The sequence below is a fragment of the Ahaetulla prasina genome, chromosome 2 (genome assembly GCF_028640845.1).
Source record: "Ahaetulla prasina isolate Xishuangbanna chromosome 2, ASM2864084v1, whole genome shotgun sequence".
In the NCBI taxonomy this organism is placed as follows: Eukaryota; Metazoa; Chordata; class Lepidosauria; order Squamata; family Colubridae; genus Ahaetulla; species Ahaetulla prasina.
The window spans coordinates 20,225,380-20,241,982 of NC_080540.1; the positions used below are offsets into that span (position 1 = coordinate 20,225,380).

Below are 16,603 nucleotides of genomic sequence, written 5' to 3' on the forward strand. Positions count from 1 at the left end.
GAAGAGTGAGACCCCTTATTTCATCATGCTTGCCATCTTTTTATCTTTACTTTTTTATTTTATTGTACTTTATTTCACTGTAGAATCATTGAGACATGCAGCATACTCTTAATAAATTATTGCTTGTCACACAGGCAGATATTCAGACTGCATTTGGAATTTTTGTCCACCTATTGAGCCCTTCCCAAGGACCTGGGATAGACAGATGTGAAGGTTTGATTAAATCAAAGGTATCATCACAGGATGTAAGCTGTTCCAAATAAAGCTGCTTTTTGCAACTGACTGATGGTGAACTTGTCAATGCTGATAGTATTCAAGTGGTGCTCCAGTTGTTTTGGGATTGCACCCAAGGCGCGTATTATTATTGGTACGACCCTTGCTTGCCTTTGCCACTGCCATTCTACTTCTATTTGCAAGTCTTTGTATTTTTTTTTAATCTCCAATAGCTCAAATCTTTCAATTCTGCTGTTTCCAGGTACTGCCACACCCACCATTCAGACTTTTTAGTTTTTCTTAGCAAGAATTAGTATTATTATGACAGAGGAATGTTTTCACACTTCCAAAAATTACAATGAGTAGCAAAAATCATAATCTTTACACATCTAGCTTATCATCCATCTGAAATTATGGATCTTGAAAAGGCATGTATAATTTTATTTACAAGTTTATTTATTCAATGGAAAAGTATTCATTTAAATAATAATTAATAGGCATGTAAGCACAATCACAATATAAAATGTTATTGTTACAAATGTTTTTATCATGCTTTGATCATATTATAGTGTATTATGTATTACTGTTGCAATGAATAAAATGTTTCTTTTATTTACGATTTTTTTTCTTCAATTTGTGTCGTCCTCATTGTAAAAAAGTTGGTTACCTTATATGCACCAAGACAAATTCCTTGTGTGTCCGTCCAATCACACTTGGCCAATAAAAAATTCTATTCTATTCTATTCTATTTTGCACATATGTTGTGCACTGACAACAAAGATTTGATTTGATTTGAACCTAGTCTAGGATTTGGAAGTTTTCACTCTGGTCGGGCTCGCGGTTGAAAGCTGCTATCACAGATCCGTGGAAAAGCACTTCGGCGACGGGACTTCTCCAAGGGGAATAACTTATACGTATAACTAAACGCACCCGCAGCTCAATTTTCAGCGGGCCGCCTTTTTCCTTTTGCCGCTTCTTCCGATTCGCCCGCCGTTGCAGGCCACGCACAGCTGTGACCGAGAGCTGATCCAACCCCTTCCTGTGCCGTTGCTGCTTCCAAGCCGGGCGGCAACTGTCTCCGCTTCAGCGGTGTAGCGGCTTTTCCAGTCTATCCGGGATTTGCAACCTGACCCTTAAAGGAACTGGACGGTTGGACGGACATCCTCGAGGTTGCCGTCTGAGCGAAATCTCGGGTCGCTCCTGGGACGCTCGTCTTCGCTCAGCCTGGCAAACGAGCCACGCGCCCAGCCAGGCATTTTGAAACTATCCCGAAGAGAGGAAAGCTCGCCTGGCAACTTGGGACAACAACCTAGGATTTCCGCCTGTAAATTCATGGGAGCGTGTGGAACGAAGCGGAAAGCCAAAGCTGCTCATGCATCTCCAGCTTTGCCGTCGTAAGAACTGCCGCCTTTTCCCTCTCTCCTCCACCGCCCATTCTACTTCTGCGCGCGCTTCCGGTTCCAAGCGACCAGCTTGTGCTGCAAATTCGGCTTGGAAAGCGAGAGGAGAGGAGAGGAATGACCGAGATTTGATGCGAACCAAGCGCAGAATTGGTATTCATTGCTTGTGTTATTAGCTCTTGGTACAAGTTAAAATCTAGTCTCCTGATTAGGATCGCCGGTTTAGCTTACGTCGATCTTATTCCCGAGTTAGATATGCCATGCCTCTGAAGGTGGAAAAAAATAAAAGAATTGTGGATTCAGTAGAACGCGGTCCTTCATAAATATGTGTTTCTTTAAAATATCTAGTGTACCTTACCTTAAGATAAAGATTTTGAGGCTTTTTCACTATGCGCTGGAACATCCTTTTCGGCTTCATCTTGTGCTGACTCTTAATTTTAAAAAAGAGGCTGCTACTGCATTACCATTAGGCACTTCTTGAAGATTTATCTACCTTGCAAAAAAAAAAAAGGTGGGGGGGGGTCAGATAAATTTATGGAAGTGATACTGGTGACTTTGAAAAAATATTCAATTTTGCTGTCATATCTGCCCAGCACATAACTCCAAAGATTTCCATTTTGCTTGCTGCAAATTAATTTTATATGTGCACCCAAGTAGGAACACATTTTATGATGTGATTCTACTATAAATAGTTGTCTTCCATGGGCCATGAGGTTGCTCTTAAATCAGTTTATAAAGAATTATTACAGGGACAAAAATCTAAAATTGGGATCTACAAATATGGAACAGAGATTTTAGTGTTTATGTGTGGCCAGGAACATGGGATAACATCTTGTCCTCTTCCTCGGCTTAGGTTGCCCATTGATCACCTTTTTCTAGGCAGTGGTGTCATCTAAAGTCTTCTGATGTTGGAGTCAAAGCTGGAATATCTACAACCCCTGAAACAGAAGGCAGAACTGTCCATGCTGGCCAGAGCCATTGGATCCTTCAACTATGGCTGGAGACAGATCTCTCTTTGTGGGCATGTAATGTACTTATGATCCAGTGGCTATTCTATGCAGATTCCTAATCTGCCTGTCTGTCCAGTTCAGTGAGATGATGCGGCGTGGACGCAAGGGCCGCCAGCGGGCCTCCGAGATTATTCGCAAGCAGAAACGTAAAGACCTGGATGCCCGACGCAGCAAGTGCCGGATCCGTATCGGAAGCCACCTGGAGCAGTGGTGTCAGCTGAAAGAGCAGCTGGGATTTTCTCTCCATTCCCAGCTGGCCAAATATCTGCTTGACAGGTGAGACTTTGTGCACAATGACTATTTTGGTTAGTTTTGTCCAAATATTAAGTAAACATTCAACATTAGACTATATGAATTTAAGTAAAGGGCTGTGTGACATGTCTCATGCTACTTTAATGGGAGGTTGAACTGCTTGATTTTGGGCAAATGTTGCAACCTTTCTGCTATTAGAGGAAGAGAATATCAAGCTGAGGTTTCACAGCGTAGAAAATATATTAATAAGTTCACAGAGAACGAGTCGCTCCCATCATCAGCCACTCCCATCCTCATTTTGGGATATTCTAATGCCTTTCTCCCTGTTCTTACTTTGTTCCAATCTTTAATTGGCTAGGAGAACCTTAAAAGAGAATTGAAGTCCATATCCATGGAAGTTCCACATTTGAGAAGGTTCTAGCACTGCTGATTTTTATTATTAAAATTATCTTGTATGCTGGATGCAGTTTAGAGATTATTATTGCTCATGTGTGAGCACAATTTATTCTGTCTGCTCACTCTACCTCTTATCTTTCTTTGGTAGGTGCAGTTCACATGCCTCAGTATTGAAAACAGGTAAACGCCCTTACAGGTTATCTATGGTCTAGAACAGGCTTATACTGGTAGTCCTTGAGTTATGACTGCAATTGAGCTCAAACTCTCTGTTGTTAAGTAAGACAGTTGTTAAGCAAGTTTTGCTCCATTTTATGACCTTTCTTGCCACAGTTATTAAGTGAATCACTGCAGTTGTTAAGTTAATAACATAGTTGTTAGGTCACATAAGGGGATCACATGACCCTGGGACACTGCGACCGTCATAAATGTGAGTCCGTTGCCAAGTGTCTGAATTTTGATCACGTGACCATGGAGATGCTGCAACAGTTGTAAGTGAAAAATAGTCATATGTCACTTTTTTCAGTGACATTGTAACTTCAAACAGTTTCAAGGACTATTGGTAATTATATAGTTCCTTGAACTGAAATTCAGTTTCTCCTTTTGAGATCAAAAACAGGATTGAGAGCTTAAGAGTGGGGAATTTCACACTGAAGTTTTGCTTCTCTGTTAAAGCTGAGTCTCTTTTTTTTTTCTTTCCTCCTTTCTTCAGGATCAGACAGCTCCACTGCTGATCCCATCCCTTTTCCTTCGGAGGCATTGCAACGTCTGGTTATCCTTTCTCACAATCACAGCCAGGAATGTGGCTTCATCCCTAATGTGAAGACTGCTTTGCTGGAGCAGGAGAGAGTCTGCAGCCAGCTGGAATGGGAGTGTCTGGCTGGTCATACCTTCGCCTGGAGTCCCCCTGCCTCAAAGATCAGCCCGCCACCCTTTTGCCAAACAGCCTCTGGTGGCAGGCAGGAGCAAGAGGAGGAAGCAATTACTTCCGTGCTTAGCCACCCACCCTCTCGGGTCACCAGATGCCGGCGCTCCCTTCGCAAAGCAGCAGCAGCCCATGCCATTTCGTTAGCACTTGCTTCCAACTCGCCCTGTCCTGTGGACGAGCCAGAACCATCTTCCCAAGAGGATGAGGAATGTGGTACAAATAGAGAGAGGACCACATGTATGTCTCCTGCCAGTGGCACAGGTCTGGACAAGGAGACAGAATTACTGTGCAGTACAGATTCGGATGAAACAGGTGAGGAGAGTGGGTGGAGGAGCCACGGATGGAATTGGGAGGCGGTAAGGCTAGACTTGTGTTGGGCAAAGGTGACAGATTGGTAGCATATGCAAACCACGGACAAGGGGGGGTGGAGTGAGTATAGGGCAGAGGTGGGCCAGGGTCAAGTTTTTCTCATAGCGTATCTGGGTTGTGGCTTAGAAGTTTATTTCAAGCTTTTGAGCCTGTCAATAACACATTTACTGTGTGTCCAGTAATCCTAAATAATCTTAGCCCAAAAAGAGGAAACCCTGCAAAATACCAGTGAGGAAGCAAGATCTTTCTTCTCTCCCCCCCCCCCGCCCCCCCAACAATGAGGGCAAGGGACATGCATTTTGAAAAAGAAAGGCAGTTGGAAGTGGGAGATACTGAGTCCAGAAGGAATGTCACTGCTCTTGAATAAAGAACCAAACAAAATGCACTTATAGGGAATATGAACCTATCAAGAAGTGGTGGAATTCAATTTTTTTTACTACCATTTCTAGTGGTGTGGCTTAGTGGGCGTGGCAGGGGAAGGATACTGTAAAATCTCCATTCCTATCTCACTCCAGGGGAAGGATATTGCAAAATCTCCATTCCCACCCCACTCCTGGGGCCAGCCAGAGGTGATATTTGCCGGTTCTCCGAACTACTGAAAATTTCCGCTATCGGTTCTCCAGAACCTGTCAAAAGCTGCTGAATAGCACCCCTGCTATCAAGGCTTACTAGCCTTCACCCCCCAAACATATATTCTGGGGGAACAAGAAAGAAAGGAAGTCCTTTGTAGTTTTCAAAAATACTTCTGTATGATCCCCTAAAGGAGATTCTTACTCACCAGTGCTAACCAGGCAAGAGACTATTAAAAGCGAACCAAGTAGATGGCTGTATTTTAAAAAAAAAGAAATATGGCATAGGGCAGGGGTGTCAAACTCTATTTCATTGAGGGCCGCATCAGGGTTGTGCTTCACCTTGCAGGGAGGGGGGACATGGATAGGGTAGGCATGGCCAGCTCGTCATCACTCCTATGGTGGCCCAAGTCCTTTGCCAGCAAAAACAGGCTCCCAAGCTCCATTTTCGGCTGCGACGCCCTCTTGCAACCCTCTGCCAGTGAAAATGGAGCTTGGGAGGTCTGCATGTGCCCACTCCTTTGCTGTTTCCAGGGAGGCCCTGCGGGCCAGATCTAAGTACCTTGCAGGCCGGATTCAGTGCCCGGGCCTTTGTGTTTGACACCCCTAGTCTAGGGAAATGGGTCTTGGAAGCAATTTTATGTCCACTGTTGAGCTTCAGCATTCAAGCTCCTTTTAAATGACTTACCTTAAAAAGACTGCAGTTTTGCTGATTCTCTTCTCTCAATCTGACACGGCTGTGTTTTCTCTTGTAGAAGCTGCACCGGATGAGATTCCAGGTAGCACCGAAGCTCCAGGACCTGAAAGGTACATTTCTTCTCTCATGCCATCATGGCAGGGTCCAAATGGAACTTGCTTGCCATGCTATGTGTTGAGGGCAAATGGCTTTCAGATTTACGAGATTGACGGCATCTTTTGTAAAAATGGCATTTGCCAAAGAAACCTGGTGCAAAAGACATCTTGGAAAGACATTGAGGAAGAATAATGATCCCATTATTTGTTCTGAGCCTCATAGTGAACATCCACAACTGTTCTTTAGAATAGAATAGAATAGAATAGAATAGAATAGAATAGAATAGAATAGAATAGAATAGAATAGAATAGAATAGAATAGAATAGAATTTTATTGGCCAAGTGTGATTGGACACACAAGGAATTTGTCTTGGTGCATATGCTCTCAGTGTACATAAAAGAAAAGATACGTTCATCAAGGTACAACATTTACAACACAATTGATGATCAATATATCAATATAAATCATAAGGATTGCCAGCAACAAGTTATAGTCATACAGTCATAAGTGGAAAGAGATTGGTGATGGGAACTATGAAACGATTAATAGTAGTGCAGATTCAGTAAATAGTCTGACAGTGTTGAGGGAATTATTTGTTTAGCAGAGTGATGGCCTTCGGGAAAAAACTGTTCTTGTGTCTAGTTGTTCTGGTGTGCAGTGCTCTATAGCGTCGTTTTGAGGGTAGGAGTTGAAACAGTTTATGTCCAGGATGCGAGGGATCTGCAAATATTTTCACGGCCCTCTTCTTGATTCGTGCAGTATACAGGTCCTCAATGGAAGGCAGGTTGGTAGCAATTATTTTTTCTGCAGTTCTAATTATCCTCTGAAGTCTGTGTTTTTCTTGTTGGGTTGCAGAACCGAACCAGACAGTTATAGAGGTGCAAATGACAGACTCAATAATTCCTCTGTAGAATTGGATCAGCAGCTCCTTGGGCAGTTTGAGCTTACTGAGTTGGCGCAGAAAGAACATTCTTTGTTGTCCTTTTTTAATGATGTTTTTGATGTTAGCTGTCCATTTGAGATCTTGCGATATGATAGAACCCAGAAATTTGAAGGTTTCTACTGTTGATACTGTGTTGTCAAGTATTGTGAGAGGTGGAAGTATGGAAGGGTTTTTCCTAAAGTCTACCACCATTTCTACGGTTTTGAGTGTGTTCAGTTCCAGATTGTTTTGGTTGCACCACAAGGCTAGTCGTTCGACCTCTCGTCTATATGCGGATTCGTCATTGTCTCGAATGAGACCAATCACTGTTGTGTCATCTGCGAACTTCAGTAGATTTTACAAAAATCTATTCCTGGTTTTCGTTTGTGTGTGTGACGGTAGCTGCGGCGGCAACGGCGGCCAAACCTTTATGTAGATTGTGAGTAAGTGAGGGGCTACAGAAACATGGAGAACAGTTAACTGACATAAACACAAGTGCAGTCCTGACTTTACATACCCTGGTCAGGCAGTGATCGCGGAAGATATAACATAACATAATAGCAGAGTTGGAAGGGACCTTGGAGGTCTTCTAGTCCAACCCCCTGCCCAGGCAGGAAACCCTACACCATTTCAGACCAATGGCTATCCAACATTTTCTTAAAAATTTCCAGTGTTGGAGCATTCACAACTTCTGCAGGCAAGTTGTTCCACTTATCGATTGTTCTAACTGTCAGGAAATTCCTCCTTAGTTCCAAGTTGCTTCTCTCCTTGATTAGTTTCCACCCATTGCTTCTTGTTCTACCCTCAGGTGCTTTGGAGAATAGTTTGACTCCCTCTTCTTTGTGGCAACCCCTGAGATATTGGAACACTGCTATCATGTCTCCCCTAGTCCTTCTTTTCATTAAACTAGACATACCCAGTTCCTGCAACCATTCTTCATATGTTTTAGCCTCCAGTCCCCTAATCATCTTTGTTGCTCTTCTCTGCATTCTTTCTAGAGTCTCAACATCTTTTTTACATCGTGGCGACCAAAACTGAATGCAATATTCCAAGTATGGCTTTACCAAGGCATTATAAAGTGGTATTAACACTTCACATGATCTTGATTCTATCCTTCTGTTTATGCAGCCCAGAACAGTGTTGGCTTTTTTGGCAGCTGCTGCACACTGCTGGCTCATAGCTAAATGGTTGTCCACTAGGACTCCAAGATCCCTCTCACAGTTACTACTATTGAGCAATAGCATTTTAGTTTTTTTATCTAAATTTAGAACCTTACTTTTTTCACTGTTGAACTTCATTTTGTTAGATAGCGCCCAATGTTCAAGTCTGTAAAGATCCTTCTGTATCTTGAGCCTATCTTCTGGAGTGTTGGCTATTCCTGCCAGCTTGGTGTCATCTGCAAATTTGATGAGTTCCCCATCTATCCCCTTGTCCAAGTCATTGATGAAGATGTTGAAGAATACTGGGCCTAAAACAGAGCCTTGGGGTACTCCACTGCATACTTCCCTCCATGTGGATGTAGTTCCATTGAGGACTACATGTTGAGTGCGGTTGGTCAGCCAGTTGCGAATCCATCTGGTGGTAGTGCTGTCTAACTCACATTTTTCTACTTTATCTAGTAGTAGGTTATGGTCTACTTTATCAAATGCTTTACTGAAGTCCAAGTAAATTATATCGACAGCATTCCTCTGGTCCACTAATTTTGTCATGGAGGGATCTGCTGTAGCTTCTGGGAACAATCTGTTTTGCAGCCTGCATAAATGAAGCAAATCATCTGTTGAGCTATTTAATCAGTATGCAAATTCAGGGGGGTCTAACAGTGGATCCGTGATGGTTTTCAAGTGAGACAGCACTAGCCTTTCAAAGGTTTTCATAATTACAGTTGTTAGAGCAACTGGTCTGTAATCATTCAGTTCCTTGATGGTGGGCTTCTTTGGCACTGGGATGATAATAGAGCATTTGAAGCAAGAAGGAACGTAGCACATCTCTAGCAATTTATTGAAGATACGGGTGAAGATGGGGTCCAATTGGTCAGCACAGACTTTTAAGCAAGAAGGAGTTATCTTGTCTGGGCCTGGAGTTTTTCCTGGCTTTTGTCTGTGAAATAGGTCTTGAACTTCCTTTTCTATGATCACTAGGGGTTGTGAACCCAATGGGATAGGGTCAGTTGGAGGAGGCTTGGCTGCTATTGGTGTGTCTGAGATGGGGGTTGTGGAGATAGGTGGCTGTAGTTTCCTTTCAAACCTGCAGTAAAACACGTTCAGGTCATCTGCCAGTTGTTGATTTCCTTCAGCCTGGGAAGGAGATTTGCCATAACATAACATAACATAACATAACATAACTTGAACAGAAGGATTCCAGGTTTAGTTGTTAGCTCAGTCTTCCCCAACTTTGGGTTCTGTAGATATTCCAGTAAATTCAGCAGTAACTACATATTGGCAGGCACTGTTCCCTCTAAGCTGCGCGCGTGCGCAAATGCGCACTGCTGACACGGTCTCCGCGCACAGAAAATCTGTGCTGCGCAGCTAATCAACGCCTGTCAAATGACGTTGATTAGCTGCGCAGCACAGATTCGCTAGCTAAAACTTTTAGCTAGCGAATCTGTGCGCAGCTAATCAACGCCATTTGACAGGCGTTGATTAGCTGCAGCACAGATTCGCTAGCTAAAACTTTAGCTAGCGATTCTAGCTAAAAGTTTTAGCTAGTCGAATCTGTGCTGCGCAGCTAATCAACGCCTGTCAAATTCGTTGATTAGCTGCAGCACAGATTCGCTAGCTAAAACTTTTAGCTAGCGATTCTAGCTAAAAGTTTTAGCTAGCGAATCTGTGCTGCGCAGCTAATCAACGCCTGTCAAATGATGTTGATTAGCTGCGCAGCACAGATTCGGCTAGCTAAAAGTTTTAGCTAGCCGAATCTAGCTAAAAGTTTTAGCTAGCCGAATCTGTTTGATTCTTTTAATAAATCATGTGACTTGAATGGATGGATTTAATAAATGAATAATAATAAATAATAATAATAATAATAATAATAAATAAAATAAAATAAAATAATAATAATAATAAATAAATAAAATAAATGAATGGATTTAATAAATCATCTGACTTGAATGGATGCGATGCTGGCATGACCCGCACGTCTGATGTTGCTCACAGTGGTCCAAGGGACCGCTCAGGGAGTTAGTGTGCTTGCTCAGACTCGTGAAAAATTAGAGGGAACATTGTTGGCAGGGGAATTCTGGGAGTTGAAGTCCATATCTCTGGAGGATGACCACTAGGGGAAAGCTGCTTCAGATCTCTAATAAAAATAACATGAGGCTTGACTTGACTTATAACCTACCATTCTTGACCCAATAACCACATCAACTGAAAAGGAGGAATGTACCAAACTAAAGAAGCCAAGGTTCATCCAGAATGAAGGATGTTTGGGGACTGAATCTTGGCCTTTCATTTTTTTATTTTCTTCAGGATTTTAACTGTACCAGGGGAGACACCAGAATCAGTGTCTGGTCCACCAGAGGAAGAGGAAGCAGAAGATTTCACAGAGGAAGATAACATGCTATACATGGATGACCTGCGAGATGAAAATTATCAGCCTTCCTTGGATAGGTAATGAAATTAGAAGAATTTAAATGCAGCAGAGTCCACTTCAGTGTGGATAATGAGAGATCAACAAGGAAGTATTTTCTTGAATGCTTCTGACCAGGACCAAATCGGGTTCCGACCCAAAAACTCAGTTTTTTTCCGCAACCAATTTCCCCTTCCGCACCATTTTTTTTGCAAGCACCAAATTTCCAAAATTAGGTTCAGCTCACAACCAAATCAGTTTGTGGCCAAAGTTATGGAACAAATTATGGTTGTGACCAGAGGTTCTACTGTACCACTTCATATGCCACTCCTACCAGGTAACCTATGGAACAGAAGAGTTCTTCCCAGTCTTAGCAACTTAATGGTATGTGGACTTCAATTCCCGAAATTCTGGGAATTGAAATCCACATATCTTCAAGTTGTCAAGGTTGAGAAACATTGGAATAGAACATCTCAAATGAACACTCAGGCTAAATGATTTTAACAATGCAGACCAGTAAAAATTAAAAAAAGCATTAGCAAGGCAGGAAGTGATTTAGCACTGCGTACCTTTGGGATATTTTGCAAAGATCCCGTTCTATTTACAGTCCTGGGATTTCTTTATAGACTACCATCCAAGTATAATCAGGTCTTTTAAGAACAGCCAATATCAAGTAGGTGCTGTCATCCTGTAGGAAATCCTTTGACTCTTATTTGGGATATAACAGGGTTATGATGACACACTGCGTTATAAATGTCATTGGACATTATTGGACTCAAATGGTTATCTGGAATGCCCCAGATCTATGTCTTTTTAGTTATTGGATACAAAAGATGGCTTATAACCACTACTTTATCCTTTTACTTTATGTTGCAAATCTTTTTTTGAAACTAAGGACTCTCTGTGGCCTTTTAGAGTTTAACTGTTACACTAACTGACTCTTAAAAATATAATTACACTGGTCAACACAAAATGATTATATTTCACATAGTTAATAGTGTTCTATCACTATTATCAAGAATTATAGTGTGTCAAGGAACAGTCTAGGCCTGCGATGGCAAACCTATGGCATATCAGTGGGCACGCGAGTTCAGCTGCGGCGCACGCATGCGCGGGATTGGATTTTGTCAAACGGGCCGTTTTCTGCCTCTGGAGGAACTCTGGAGGGTGGGGAAAGCCGTTTTTGCCCTCCCTAGACTCCTAGAGTGGGCATGGAGTCAGGTGATAAAGAAAAACAGGCCTACCGGGCCATCGCGTGCCAGGAGCTGGGGGGGTCGCGCACATGCACAGGGGCGGGACACATAGAATTATGGGTGTGGGCACCGCACGTGTGTGACACCCCCTCTCCTGGCACACGATGGCAAAAAGGTTAGCCATCACTGGTCTAGGCTATAATCAATACATTTAGAGCCATGTTCTACCCTGGGATTTAAGGCTTTGAACCTCTGTCTTAAAGATAGAGTACCATTAAAGTACAAATGCAGTCTAGTCTACAGTATAAACTTGATTTGACCCATAAAAGGTCCTAGACAGGTTTACGCAGTTCCTTCATTTTTCTACCCGCTATCCAGGTAGTTCCTTTCCCCATATTTGTCAGCCCAAAGCCCTTGTGTAGAAATCTTGGCTTTTATTATCAACTGATTTGAGTCATTGATTGATTCTGTTTTTTATTGCCATTTTAGCCCAGTTTTCATGAAAAGCAATCCCAATCTCTCTTTCTAGCTGCAAGAAGCAGGCACAGCCAAGAGATGAAGACTTGTCCCAAATTGGTCCTAAGAGAATCAGGTAAGTTCAGGTCCCTGGTTGCTCATGATATCCTCAGCCAACATGGGCCAAAAGTAGAAAGGGAAGCTTACAAAAAGTTTAGGTAGGTTGATTAAAGCTGCAAGTCTGGGAAAGATGATTGGCTTGTCTATCTATTTATTGTCTGTCTGTCTTTCGGTCCATCCATCCTACTTACAAACTGCCATTTATATGCTGTTTAGTCTAACAAGCGCAAATAATGCATCATTAAATAAACCATCATTAGTCATAGCAATAGCATTTAGATTTATATGCCACTTCATAGTGCTTTACAGCCCTCTCTAAGTGGTTTACAATGTCAGCATATTGCTCCCAACAATCTGGGTCCTCATTTTACCAACCTCAGGAAGATGGAAAGCTGAGTCAACCTTGAACCGGTCAGGATCAAACTGAAGGCAGTTGGCAGAGTTAGCTTGCAATACAGCATTCTAACCATTGTGCCACGATGGCTCTTGCTCATTAGAATAAGACGGAGTAGCTTCACCCAAAGGAACTACAAGATCCAAAGAAGGAGAAGAGCAGCTAGGAAGGCCCACTGTAGCTTATCAGGATTAGCAAACCCATGAAACCTTTACCTAATAATACAAAAGTTATTAAAAACCTAATGGATTATTGTAATTGCCTTCTCGTTGGAATCATAAAGACTTTGGGAAAAGATGCTGCCCAAAAATTGTTAATCTATTATGTATCAAATGGATATGATTAAAATCACACTGGTTGAAGTTTAAGTAAAGTGATATATTTAGCTGTCTTTGTCCAAATTATTTTTTGACCCATCAAGATCTCTAAACAATACAGGGTTGTTTACTTTGGGGTGGGGGAGACATAAAATATTTTTGTATGTTGAGCTAGAGTACACAAAGGCTGTGTTAATAGTTCTACAATTCTGTTGCGTATCCCCAGCCTGGAGATTTGACATTTTTCCTCTTCCTTTTGGCTTCCCTGTCTCTTCTGCCTTTGCCTTTCTTCATAGGAAGGCAGCCAAGCGAGAAATTCTCCTTTGTGACTATGATGGCTGTGGGAAAATTTTCTCCAATCGCCAATACTTGAATGTAAGTGATGGAGGAACAGCAGTGGTCACCGGTCTCTTGGGCTGGATACAGGTGACTGACAGAACTTCCATGTTTCCTTTAAATTTTCCAAAGTGTCAGCATTTTGGAGGAAAGCAGCAGGGTGACACTTTCTATAATTCCCTGTTTGTTGGCATCTGGCTGGACCAGGAGTACTGAAGTTAACAGAAGACTACAAATTTTAGAATTTACGCCAGGAAAAGTCCCCTCCCCCTTTGCTTTAGAAGCATCATCCAGAGAAATAGAAGGGATGCATGGTCCAGCTGCTACAGAATGTCATCATTGTGTATGTCGCTGCTACTAAAAAAAAATCTTCCTTTGGCTTATCTATGCCAGTGGTTCTCAACCTGTGGTCCGCGAACCCCTGGGGGACTGCAGTGTCATTAGAGGGGGTCCAGGAGAACTTGAAAAAAGTTTATGATTTAAATCGGGGGGGGGGGGTCTGTGGCCACAAAAGGCATTTAAAGGGAGTCCATAATGAAGAAAAGGTTGAGAACTACTGATCTAAGTAAGGAGCCATACAGATTTTAGAGCCTTATATTCTCTATGGGCTATTTTTTCCCCATCTTCCAGTACCACAAGAAATACCAGCATGTTCACCAAAAGACCTTTACCTGCTCTGATCCAAGCTGTGGCAAATCCTTCAACTTCAAGAAACATCTCAAGGAACATGAGAAGCTGCACAGTGGTGAGCAGTCTAACCATCTCTCTTCCACCCGTCTGGTGCCTGCTAAACGTTGTGAACTACAGCTTTCATTGCCCTTGCAGTCTGTCTAAATCAAAACGTCTTGGGCCAGCCCTGACTAGAATTGGGGAGAAAATATTTATAGGTTGCCCATATCCAATGGTGGGATTCAAGCAATTTAACAATCGGTTCTCTGCCCTAATTATTTCTTCCAACAACCAGTTTATCAAACTGCTCAGAAAGTTAACAACCGGTTCTCCTGAACTGGTGCAAACTGCTTGAATCCCATCAATGCCCATATCTATTTTGAAGGATGTGCCTTTAGAATCAGGTTGGTCGGTGACTTATTGTGCCCTTTACTTGCAGATAAAAGGGACTACATATGTGAGTTCTGCGCCCGCTCCTTCCGAACAAGCAGTAATTTAATTATCCACAGGCGGATCCATACAGGAGAAAAACCCCTACAGTGAGTATGTCCCACAATGCTTTCCCCTATTGCAGAAATGACTTAAGCACCATCAGAATCACTCCCATCAAATCCAGCTTCCTTCTTCTCACAATCATCAACTGAGAAGCCTTTCCAGTAAATCATAAAGCAGATGGTTTTCTCAATCTCACTTTCTAGGCCAGTGGTCACCAACCCAGTGTTCCGCGGACCATTGGTGGTCTGCGAGAAAATTTTGGTGGTCCGCAAAAAAATTATTTGCATTTTTTATATTTCACTAAATACTATTTATCTTTTTTAAAAAATCATATTAGTGGTCCTCGGGATTTAAGATTATGAATTTAGTGGTCCCTGAGGTCTGAAAGGTTGGTGACCCCTGTTCTAGGTTACATTCAAGTCAAGGTAGTCCTTGACTTATGATCATCCCAACATATATCGTATTTTTCGGTGTATAAGACGCTGCGGACTATAAGACACACCTACCTGTTTTGGGGAGGGAAAAAAAAAAAAATCTGCCTCCCAGCAATAAAGCAGCAAACAGTCTGCTTTAGTTTCATTTTCATTTTCATTTCATTTTCATTTTCACCACAGCCTGATTAGCACACACAAAAAAAACCTGCCTCCCAGCAATTTACCTCCTTGCAGCAAACTGCGGAGCTCGGTGCAGCAATAGGCAATGGCAATCCCTGCAGCCTGAAACAGCTGAGGGTCAGGAGGCCGATCCATTTGACAATCAACTGCTTGTTCTAATTAGGCTGTGCTGAAGCTCAAATGGGCTGTTTGCTGCAAGGAGGTAAACTGTTGGGAGGCAGAGGCTGAAGGGTGGGGGCCAGCAGGTAGGCATGGCTACATTCGGTGTATAAGATGCACCCAAATTTTCACCCCCTTTTAGGGGGGAAAAAGTGTGTCTTATACTCCAAAAAATACAGTATATATTTATGGTGGCTCCATTAACTTAACAGGTTTAAATTTTAAAAAAAAGACAACCAGCTAGCTTCCACATAAGGAGCAGAGATACTTGAATTGGTGGGTGCTCCTGAGGTAACCCAGGCAAATTGCATTGATTTTCCACTCTGCTTCACCAAGTCAGTAATTCAACCAGAGCCAGCGAAAGAATTGGCCGACTCTGTTGTACGAAGACAACTTTCCCTGTTGTGAGGAGGGTGGTGGGGAGAGCCAAGGCTGGATTTATCACCTATTTCTGGCAGCCCATTTTCCTCTTTGGTGAACCCCTCCCCCCCTTCCTTTTCACCCAGGTGCGAGATCTGTGGTTTCACCTGCCGCCAAAAGGCATCCTTGAACTGGCACATGAAAAAGCATGACGCCGACTCCTTCTACCAGTTCTCCTGCGACCTTTGTGGGAAGAAGTTTGAGAAGAAGGACAATGTCACTGCGCACAAGAGTAAGAGCCATCCCGAGGGCGCCACTGGGCTTCCCACACCAGCACAGGACCCGCCCCCTCCGAGTTCTCCACTTGCAGCAGAGCCAATGGCAAACCCGGTTCAGACTCAGCCGTGTGACATGGGGAAAAAGGTGGAGCCTCCTGCCCTTGCAATTACCGTCATCATTGAATAGCGGACCGAGCAGAAGGAGAAAAAGCAACACTAGAGAGAAACCAGTTGCATTATGTCAGCCGGTTGCAAAATCAGCAAGGACACATGGGCCCTAGCCTCTTAAATCAAAGTCCCACCAATCACAATCTTTTACTTGGCTCCTCTGGGCTCAGTTCTGGAATAAAAGGACAGCTTTGGTGTTCTGCCATATCTGGCTCCATCTAGTGGTGGGGCATGTCTTGACAGTCAGTTTGATGTGTTTTCCTTCCATCTGTGGGTGAACAAGTACACTGGCATAATTTATTCTGTCTACACAGCTGGTCTCTCTTGTGTCACGAATGAGGCCAGTGAGTGGTGCTGTCCTAACTGTTTACTGCAGGGCAAGTTATGTTGAAAGAATGGGGGGATTTCTCAGACAGTGGGAAAAACATTGGCCGTATTAATTATGCCCTTTAATGTGGGATGGTGCTAGAACTGGGAGGGCAGGAGACAAACAAGTTTGGACGAATGGATATAGCAGTGAGTTTAGCCATCTATCTGCACCTTTCAGTGTAAGTACTGCTCTACAGATCTTGGGGCAATCTGCTTGTCAGACTGTAGCAGAGCCACCTCCATGCCTGGATACTTGTTTTAC

General features: G+C 42.9%; 1 protein-coding gene across 1 annotated transcript in view; it reads left to right on the forward strand.

Moving 5' to 3' along the window:
• Positions 1-665: 665 nt before the first annotated feature.
• Positions 666-16,603, forward strand: part of LOC131190413 (uncharacterized) — a 39,419-nt gene continuing 23,481 nt past the window's right edge. Inside the window, exons 1-11 of the mRNA XM_058167734.1 lie at positions 666-1,766; positions 2,467-2,899; positions 3,420-3,451; positions 3,981-4,508; positions 5,890-5,941; positions 10,314-10,454; positions 12,136-12,198; positions 13,190-13,319; positions 13,860-13,974; positions 14,338-14,437; positions 15,673-15,976. Of these exons, the coding sequence (XP_058023717.1) occupies positions 2,709-2,899; positions 3,420-3,451; positions 3,981-4,508; positions 5,890-5,941; positions 10,314-10,454; positions 12,136-12,198; positions 13,190-13,319; positions 13,860-13,974; positions 14,338-14,437; positions 15,673-15,976 (1,656 nt within the window). The 5' untranslated portion in view covers positions 666-1,766; positions 2,467-2,708. The remainder of the gene's footprint in view (positions 1,767-2,466; positions 2,900-3,419; positions 3,452-3,980; positions 4,509-5,889; positions 5,942-10,313; positions 10,455-12,135; positions 12,199-13,189; positions 13,320-13,859; positions 13,975-14,337; positions 14,438-15,672; positions 15,977-16,603) is intronic.